The sequence below is a fragment of the Alnus glutinosa genome, chromosome 1 (assembly GCF_958979055.1).
Source record: "Alnus glutinosa chromosome 1, dhAlnGlut1.1, whole genome shotgun sequence".
Taxonomy (NCBI): Eukaryota; Viridiplantae; Streptophyta; class Magnoliopsida; order Fagales; family Betulaceae; genus Alnus; species Alnus glutinosa.
The window spans coordinates 33,799,075-33,809,646 of record NC_084886.1 but is presented as its reverse complement, the minus strand read 5'-3'; the positions used below and the strand labels follow the sequence as shown (position 1 = coordinate 33,809,646).

Genomic DNA, 10,572 nt, shown 5'->3' with positions numbered 1-10,572 from the left:
ATGGCCAGACTTTTGCCTTCCATCTTTCCCCTTTGTTTCCATTACATCATTGTTTTAAGTTTTGTTGCAACAGTTATCCATTCATCGACCCTGGACTCCGATATTCAAGCACTCCGCAGCCTGAGGCATGCCATCGATCCCACCTCAATCTCCCCAACATCTTTCCTCAGTAGTTGGGACTTCATGGTGGATCCATGCGGAAGTACGGGCGAGCAGTTTCTGGGAATTTTATGTAGTAATCCTTTAGACAACGTCTCTAGCAGGATAATCGCAATCGATCTCGATGGCGTTGAATATGACGGGTTTCTGACACCGTCGATTGGGAACCTCTCTGAGCTCACCATCCTCAACCTGAGCAAGAACAAGTTCCGAAGAACAATCCCGGGAACCATCTCCAACCTTAAAAAGCTCACCACGCTTTCATTGGCAGACAACTATCTCACAGGCACCATTCCTGACGAAATCACTTTGCTCAAGAATCTTGAACGCCTAGACATTTCTGGAAACAGGATATCTGGCTCTGTTCCAGTCAATATCTCTGGATTACGAAGCTTAAACTACTTAAGCTTGTCAGGTAACGCGCTCACAGGCACAATCCCAGACCTCACAGGGCTATGGCAGCTCAAGACTTTAGACCTCAGCGCCAACCAGTTCTATGGGTATCTCCCAAATCTTCCCGTCAGATTGACAACACTCTCTCTAAACCACAACATACTTTCAGGCCACATTTCACCAGTCAAAAAGCTCAAAAACCTTGTACGGCTAGATGTGAGTGACAACAGGTTTTCTGGTCTGATTAGCGACGACATCCTTTCATTACCACGGCTAGTTTACTTGAACATTTCAAACAACCGCTTCGACGGAATAGAGACATTCAAAATTTCCGGAAGAGAGACGCAACTTCAAGTGCTTGATGCAGAAAACAACCAGTTCCACGGCCGTTTGCCTACCAAGTTGGTCACAATTCAGAACTTGACCCAAATTAACTTCGCACATAATCAGTTCTCCGGTCCGATACCAAGGGAATATGGGGAAAGACTGGAGCGATCGTGGAGAATCCTCTACTTGGATAACAACTTTTTGTCAGGACATCTTCCACCGGAGTTCATTACTCACACGAGGAGGGTTAGGGGCAGTCTGTCAAGGAATTGCCTTAGGTGTCCGACCATCATACCGTTGTGCCGCGGAGGGCAAAGGCCATTTTCAGAATGCCTTAGGCAGACCAATGGCAGCAAATGAGAGAACCATGTACCCATCACATCAAAATGCTACGGCAGAAATCATCAGGAAAATATATAACTTCTAACTTTCAATAAATAAAATAAAATATCATTATGAATATGAAAACCATGTACCCATCTTCTATTCATTGATGAATTTCTGGTTAGGTGTCTTCCTACTTCCAATGTTACATGTTACATTTCCGATAGCACCACAGACAGAAAACAAGCCAAAAAGAGAAACTTTCATAATTGTTGAATCTTTCTGGGAGCAAATTAAGAACAGGCAGTTGATATAAAATCGAGAAAATTGCCTACAACATTTTAAGAACAGCTATGAACACAAACTGTTTCTAACTAAAGCAAGTTATATAAGCCAATTAACACTAATTAGTGTTGCCAAGCCATGTGTGAAAAATGGGAACTGAGCCAAAGCAACAAAGAGCAAGAGATAGTGGTGGTTGCTCGAGTCATAACTCCTCACTTCTGCAAATAGGACTCTCTTCATCGTCTTCACTAAGAAGATACCCATGCATAAGCAGGTCCAAGGCATTAAAGCATAGCACGAGCATCCCCATATTATCTTCCCGAGGACAGCCACACACATGAAAATGTTTCTGGGCTAAACCAGGCAACAAATGAAAAGGTTTTAGAAAAATGTGCAGGCCGAGAAAAGAAAATGGAAATAAAGGAGAAGCGAGTGCTGAGATATTAAGAAAATTAAATGATTTGATTTCAACATTGTGTCAAGAAATGGAGACAACACCAAAAGTATAACTAAATAACAAAAATTGAAGTCACAATATGGAATTCGAAAAGGACCGGCCACGAGGAAGTTCAGGCAGCTTCTGCAACTGAACAGAAGGATAATTCAAGGTGGAATCAACCAACACTTGTACTTGTACCGAGAAAAACTTCATCAAGCCTATATATCCAAGCCTTATGATTGATTGCTAAGGCAAGATTCTGCCCACAATAACAACATGCAGGTCTTGAAAGAACAATGTCCAACCAATAAAACAAGGTGGTCTGGCAAGCTGACAAGGGCCCAAAGCTGCACCATAACCCATTTGGAAAAGGGTCTGGTAAACATGTGGTACCCCAATTCATAGTTCCGAGCCCCTTTCTTCCCATAGGCCATTCATTAACAGAAAGAAGATAAAAGCTGTACATATTTAGAGAACTTGTGAACCACTTTTCTAGCTTTTGTTGTTAGGGAAAAAAAAGAAAAAAGAAAAAAAGAAAATCTTTTTCATGTAAAGAGGAAGATGATTGAAGATGATGCAATTTTTGTCCCGTGAGGTGGCATCATTAGAGACGTCCCTTCGTCCGTGTCTTGGCCTGCAAAACAGCAAAGACCCGCCAGGGGTTGGCCGGCAAGGCTTCCTCCGACGAACAAGTCAGTCAAGTATCTATATATCTAGAAGAGAGAGAGAAAGAGAGACCTCTAGACGATAATAAATGTAATACCCCGTATTTTAAATATGGATATAAATATTCATTTACTAAAGAACCTTTATTGTTTTAATTTAAGTTCAAACTGACCTTAAATTTTGAAATTGTGAAAATAGGGTCAAACAAACTCCGTTTTGGTCAATTCTAAAGTCAAAACGCTCGTCTTGAAGTCCTCTAGCTACTCTCAAAATTTTATAATTTTTGGACTTCGTTAAGGATATGAAAACACCCACGCAAACAACTACTATCTGTTTTGGACGAAAATTGATATATTAGTGGGCCCATTTCTATTCCTTAAAAGCCCAGCCCAGTCCACACGTGAAGCTCAGCCCATCCCACATTAATTTAGTCCTCTCTCACGTTTCAGCATATGGTTTCCCTTCAATTGATTTTTTTTACAAATATCTTATCTCTTGAAGCTCAAACGTGTTGCTCAAGCGGTGTTTAACCAAACTTGCTGCTCAAGGGTGATTCTCGGCCATGGATCTAAACGTGCTGCCCAAGTATAAATTCCACCCTTTGATTCTTCTTGCTGCCCACGCTGATCCACTCCCAACCCTTGATCAATTCTACCCAAAATAATCCAAGCCATCCGTTTGTGCATAAAAGTAGAGCAGCCCATTAACGGACAGCACTCCTCCTTTTCCCTCTGCATTCTCTTCTCTTCTCTTCTCTTCTTCCTCAGTTTTTCTCTTTTCTGCAAGCTCTCCCTCTGTCGCTGAAATAAAAGAAAAAGAAAGAGAGAGCAGCCCTCCTCTTCTTCGCTTCTTTAGTTTTCTTCTCTTCTTTAGACTCTCTTTCTTTATTTCAGTCCAACAGAAAATAAAGGATCCTCTTCCCTTCTTGTTCGGACAGCAGCCTCCAAAAGCAAAAGCAATAGCTCCTTCCTCTAATCTCTCACGGCACACACAGAAAAGAATAGAGGAAGATATCTCCAGGATTTTCTTCTTCTTGTAAGCTCTCTCTTGCTTCTTTGTCTTCTTCTCTATGTGTTTATGTATGGAACCGGCTGCGTGAGTAAAGAAAAGAAAGTAAAAAGACAAGATTGGAAAAGGATAGAAGGGAGGAGAATTCTCTGGAAGTTCTCCCCTTCCTCTTTCGGTCAACAAGGTCAAAAAGTGATAAAAAGAAACAAGAGCAAAGAAAACAAAAAAAAGGGAAAGAAGACACTAAAGAAAAGAGAGAGATATATAATAAAACAAAAAGAAACATGGAGAGAAAGGAATGACTCTCTCGGTCAACATATAATAAAAAAAAAAGAAAAAAAAAAAAAGCCTTTTCTACCTTTTAAAAAATATACTTTTGACAAGTTTATTATTTAGCTTTGTTTATCTATTTCATGATTTTAAAAGTTATTAGTATTTTAAATGTTTATGGTTTTATGAGTTTAAAAGTACTCTATTGTTTTTGTGTTTTATGTTGTTTTTAAATAGAGAATTTTAAGTGGCGTATTTAAATAATAAATCACGCTGTTGTGATGTCCGAGTAAAAATAAATATTTTTACAAAAGCGCTATTACGTCGCCCTAATATTTTAAAGTATTTTAGATGTTATTGATACTAATGCCATTATTCTGTCCGAATTTTATAAGAATAAAAAAAAGTTATTGTTTTATTAATTTGTTTTGATACATAAAACTCATTATTTATATTTGGAAAGCTATTATGTTTATCTGTTATAAAAATAATATATGTATGTTTAATTAATCGATGAAAGAAAATTAATAATAAGGAGAGGATACCTTAGTTTAAGTGTTAGGTTTCAAATCTCAGAATATTTCTCTAAACTTCTTTTTTTGCAACTTATTTAGGTAGAAGGTAGCTAAAATATTGCTCTGAAGATATCAGGTAAGGGAAACACTACCTCAAAACCCCGACAAAGTTTTAATAAAACTTTTTTTTAAAAGAAAAAGTTGGGGATTTTCTAAATTCTTTTAGCTCCTTTAATATTACTTGTCTTTTTATATCGCCATTATAATAATGCTTTTGTCATATGATGTGATTGAAATCTCATGTGATCATACTTCGTTTATATTTGATACATGTGAAATCATAGTTTCCAAAGTATGTGCACCATATGAATAAAGTTGATGATATCATAGTATATGTGTTACATATGCACCATATGAGCAAAAGATGTCATCATAGTATATGTTATGAATCATAGTTTTCAAAGGCATATGTTATATATGAGCAAAGGTTGATTTCATAGTACATGTTTCACGTGCACACAGTTTTACCCCCGCGGCACCATGTCATAGATATCCGGATTCCACAGTTTTATAGTTTCATAGGGTAGCATGGCAAACACACAGAAGCACGAAAGTGTGTGCTACCAGCCGGGGTGGCCTTCACCTAGGGAAGTTCCCAACCCGGTACGGCTCTCCCATGTGACGACAGGATGGGCTCATAGTCGTCTTTTGAGACGAGCCAAACGTGCGCCGCTCATGGTTAATTAGCGGATATTGGACCAAGGGTGGATAAAACTTACACATAGCATAATTGATTCATGCACCATTTTACATTTGATAGAATTGTATGTCGTTTAATTGTTTCTTTAATTGCTAAATTATTTGAATTCTATTTAGAATTCCTGAAAAGAAAATTACACTATTATTGTTGTGTTTTCCTTACTGAGTTGTTGAACTCACCCCCTTCTTTCACCAAATCTTTTCAGATAACACTGTAGACCAGAGTCTTTTTGTTATGGATGGCATAGACCCCACCCCTAAGAGCAATAGATCAATAAAAACCGGCCAAACTTTTGTATTGTGCATATTTATTTTGAATTTCTGAAAATATGATGTAATAACTAAAGAACTACTAATATGTATATGTTCTTATAATGAAATATAGCTATGCGCTATTCCTGGGAAATTGTGTACATGTTTTAAATTATAGAGATGTTTTATAGCTCAAGTTCGCGTTTCCCTTATATCCCAAAACGGGGGCGTGACAATAAATCCTGGTGTAAAATAGTTCAGTTACCCCCTTTTTTATGATCCTGTACGACATATGCCCATTTTGTCCTTATCAAGCGCGGGGCTTTATGTAGATATCTAATATCATCTCTAACTTGATTTGACTAGTCTAGAAAATATTGAAGACCGAAGCATTTGGCCTAGTTTCAGGATCCGGGGACTAATCGGGAACCATGAGTCCGAGATCCAACCCGAGGGCTAATCTGGCCCTATTTTAAATAGGGGACAAATATTTCCCCAACAATTACAATAACATAAATATTAGAAAAAATAGACACCTACTTCCCCTGAAGACCCAACGAGAAGCCAGCAAGAACAACGTGAAGACAAGGAAAATAAGCGAAAAAGATGTAACTACTATACAAGGAAGAAATGGGTCAACTAGAGGAAAACAGAATGTGTGTTTACCCTGTGAAGGAACGGAAACAGAACAACCTTCAATTTGTTCTTTATGACTTTTATACAAGGAAGGACCTTGAGATGTCCATCAACAATGAAAGATTTTTCACATATTAAATCAAAATTTCAAAATGAAGTGGAAAATAGTAAATAGAGACCTAAAATATATATATATATATATATATATATATATATATATATATATATATATATATATATATATATATATATATATATATATATATATATATCTAAAATATATATATATATATATATATATAAGCTGAGTTTTCCTTAAGTTAGAGCCTAAACTCTGGACATGTGGCATGAACCGTGATTTTTAGTCACTGAACCGGAAATGTCTAAATGTGCGTTTCAGTGAACGTTCTTAGTCTTTGAGTCGTGCGTTTTGATATCTTGACTGTTTCTGTGTTAAAGACTTTTAAACCATGCAAATTATGGGCCGTGCGTTTTGATTTCTGCATTCATGTTTTTTTAAACGTTTGTTTTCCTGTTACTGGATTTAAAACCATCCAAATTCGATTCACATCCTCTTAAAACTCACCACCTTCGCTCTGTTTCTTCATTTACATTGTCTCTCTACTTGCCCCAGTAAATTAGATTTAAAATCCCTTCTCTCTGTTTACTCTTCTGTGCCGTCTCCCACACTCCTGAGTAAGTTTTCTTTGTTTTAGATTTCTTTTATATTCTTTTGTGGTTTTATGTTTATATGATAATTATGTATTTAAAATTATGTATTTTGCCGTGAATGTGCCTCCTATTTGTATCTCTGAGTTTTCACTAACGAAATTCAAAACACTAAAATTTCAAGAGAAAACAAACAAATCATATGCTAAGCTTTGCAAGATTTAGAGGTCAGAAACTTACTAAGAAACAAACCCGAAGCCACAGCCACTAACGGCATGTGCGAAAGCTCGAGATCAGAACATTTTTTCAAATGCTTTGTTCTTGATGGGAGTCGCCTAAAGCTGGGGGGTCTTCGCTCTCTGTTTGAGATGCTACTCCAACACTGTCACAGACATTTCTGTGCATATATAAGACCTTTCATAGACTATTTGCTGTGTTTAGTTTATGAAGAACTGAAGAAGAGGCGACACTCTTGAGGAGGACGACTTGACATGGGCGTTTTGCTCCATTTCCTAATCTGGGTCTCCCGAGCTTAGTCATGCGAGAGAGGTGAAATGAAATATCTGGTCAAAGCTTTCTTCTGCTTCTGGAACATACTGATCGAAGAGGGAGGAGACAGCTCTTTAGTTAAGCGAGAGCCTTGAGAGAGAGTTAAAATTTGTCTTTAAGGATTAAGAGTAAAATTGGAAATAATGTGATAGTGGGTTTTCAAAGAAGAATTGAACGTTGCATTGTACAGTGATCATGGCGCATGGCTTAAGACTGGGGACGCACGTTTCCGTGTTGTGGGCTTTTTGCAGTCACTTGCTTTTCTTATTACAAATTACTTACTTTTCTTGCTTTGCTCAAATTTTGAATGATAAATTTATGGAACGTCCCATCATCTTTACTTATTCCAACCAACTCTTTTTTTTTTTTTTCTTTTTTTCTTTTTTTTTTTTCTTTGGAGTTTACCAATAACCTTAGAAACCGAAGCTAAGGTGAAAACAAAAAGAGTGCCTTTGTTGGGATTATTCGCCATTGGAAATTTGGAAGGAGCTCAGAGGGGGTTGTGATTCAGTGTTTCATCATTGTAGCGCACGCGTGAATTGCGGGTCCTTTTGGGCGTGGATCTGGAAATCAAAAGAAATTAGCTGAAATCCATATGTTAGATTTGAGGAATCTGTGGCAGGAATATTATTGAAATAAATTTTCATTAAAAAAAATGTTTATTTTTGTCGGTATTTTTCTTCCTAATGATCATAATTATTTGTATTTTATTTGTATTTGAAATATAATATGTATCACACTAAGAGATTCCTATTAATTTTGTATTAATACTTTGATACTTTTATATTAAACCATGTATTCTTCTTACTTTTTTTTTTTTCCTTTATACTTTTTATTTTTAAACCATGTATACCGATTTGAGGAATTTGTGGCCGAAATATTATTGGAATAAATTTTCATAAAAAAAAAATGTTTATTTTTCTTTGTATTCTTTTTTTCTAATGTTCATAATTATTTGTTTTTATTTGTATTGAAATATAATAGATATCACACTAAGAAATTCTTACTAATTTTGTATTAATGCTTTGATATTTTATTAAACCATGTATTCTTCTTATTGTTTTTTCTTTTTCATTTGTGTCTTACTCCAATTTCAACCATTTTTTTAAAGTACGGAAATTTTATAAGGTGAGACCCAACGTTTTATATTTTTCCTTTATACTATTTATTTTTAAACCATGTATACCAATTTGAGGAATTTGTGTCTAAAATATAATTGGAATAAATTTTCATAAAAAAGCTGTTTATTTTTCTTTGTATTTTTTTTTTTTCTAATGTTCATAATTATTTGTTTTTTATTTGTATTGAAATATAATAGATATCACACTAAGAAATTCCTACTTATTTTGTATTAATGCTTTGATATTTATATTAAACCATGTATTCTTCTTACTGTTTTTTTTTTTTCAGAATTTTTTTTTTTTTTCGTTTATGTGCCTTACTCTAATTTCATTTTTAGACAAACGATGGAGAGAGAGAGAGAGAGAGTTTCTTATCATTGTTTTTATTATAAGGTATGACGATTTTTTTTTTTTTTTTGGTAATGCATATTGTTTACATTCTTAATTGATGACCGACATTAGCTTTCAAGGTTTTATAATGTATTATGATTGGTTTTTATAGTTTTTTTTATGTTTGTACACCAACATAGTTCATTTCATTTTAAACATCTATGGGAACAATTATTTAACATGTTCCAATTTATAAGCATTAAACTTTATAAATGTTTAAATTTATTTAGTACGTGCGTTTATACTATTGAGTAAAAAATTGTTGTTCAAAAATATCTTATAAACATTATATATATATATATATATATATATATATATATTGGTAACAATTAGTTAAATGAGTGAAAAAAAAAAATTTGAATACTAATAATCCCGCTCATCGAGCGGGTTATAAGCTAGGTTAAATAAGATTAAAGCTTAGTTGAGCGATAACTGTAGTTGTAGGTAGCATTTTAGATATGTATATGTTATTCTCAACGATTGTTAGAAGAAAGTGTAACGCCCCGCTATTACAAAAAGTGTAAGTGAATATTCTCTTCTTTCTTTCTTTTTTATCTTCACGTGACATTACGATCTTATCAGAATTAATTATTGACAACGGAATATACATAACAGACTTGAAATTAAATAACACCTTAGAACTTCTAACTAAAATACCTTAAAATAGATATTTAAAGTGTGTCAGCATATTTATACAAAAAATAGCAGTTATGCCTCACAGGGCGCATATAATTGTACATGTCAAAATAACTATAGTTTAATAATTACATAGCAGCAGAAATATAATATTGTCTCTGATACTAAGTTAATGAACTACGTCATAGTAGTTTACAAAAAGGAGGCGGTCTAGCCTCATATACTAGTATCAAGATCCATCTAAGGGTCCGGATAATCCTGATATTCTTCCTCTTCATAATCTGTATTAATAAATAACACAGAGAGAAAACAACAATACAAAATACCTAAGTGAGTTCGTTGTTTTCCATAATATAATATGAATGCTGATTTATTTATGAAATGCAACACAATGCAATATAGCTCCATAATCACATGTATACGCAATATATATTCTATGGTCGCGAATCATAGACATAGATTAAACATAAACATAATCATGAAGCAGTAATATGACAGTTTTAAATGCAAAGTTTAATTATTATCTTTTACACTCCTCTCGTGATGGAATCAACGGTCCATATCAGCGTGTTGTGGAAGCCAACGGTTCCCCTCACTTAAAGCTTATTTGTTTGTTACTGGAATCCAAAGGTCCCAGCAGACTAAGAGCCAAAGGTCATAGCCCGTTTATTTATTAGGTGTCACGAAAGCCAAAGGTTCCACTGCCAGCCATCAACTCCCCCGCTGCATACCAGCTTTGTTATTAACCAGTTTAGTTAAAAATAGAAAACATGTAAATTCACATGCGCAACCAACTAAATAAAGTAGTAAACATAATATTATAGAAAAATCCACCAGCATCACCCTCAGTAAGTACAAAAATACTTGTTGTTTTCGCTCCAAAGATTATCCATAGAAACTGCATTAATCATAATCATGCAATAATAATGAATTAGAAAAGGCCTTACGAAAATATTTACTATTATTACTACACTTATTCTTAGGAAATTATCTTCCATTACAGGAGCTACAGATTTAAGTATAATAGTCATATCAATAGAGCCTTATCTAAAAAAATAATTCCATTTATAAAAATGAATGGCATAACGGTATTTATATTTTGTCCTTTTAACTAGGATATTGTATGCCATTTATCAACTTAAAATATTAGGTAGTGTAATAACACCACCATAAT

At 34.6% G+C, this 10,572-nt stretch overlaps 1 protein-coding gene and 1 long non-coding RNA gene across 2 annotated transcripts; both read left to right on the top strand.

The window, feature by feature from the left end:
* Positions 1–1,239, top strand: LOC133859216 (probable LRR receptor-like serine/threonine-protein kinase At4g36180). Its single transcript, XM_062294547.1, has one exon. The coding sequence runs from the start codon at positions 1–3 to the stop codon at positions 1,237–1,239; it is 1,239 nt and encodes a 412-aa protein (XP_062150531.1).
* A 1,891-nt stretch (positions 1,240–3,130) lies between these two features.
* On the top strand, positions 3,131–6,155 carry LOC133858789 (uncharacterized). The gene is made up of 3 exons (XR_009898594.1): positions 3,131–3,628; positions 4,486–4,522; positions 5,352–6,155. It is a non-coding gene; the product is annotated as an uncharacterized LOC133858789 (long non-coding RNA).
* Positions 6,156–10,572: the final 4,417 nt, after the last annotated feature.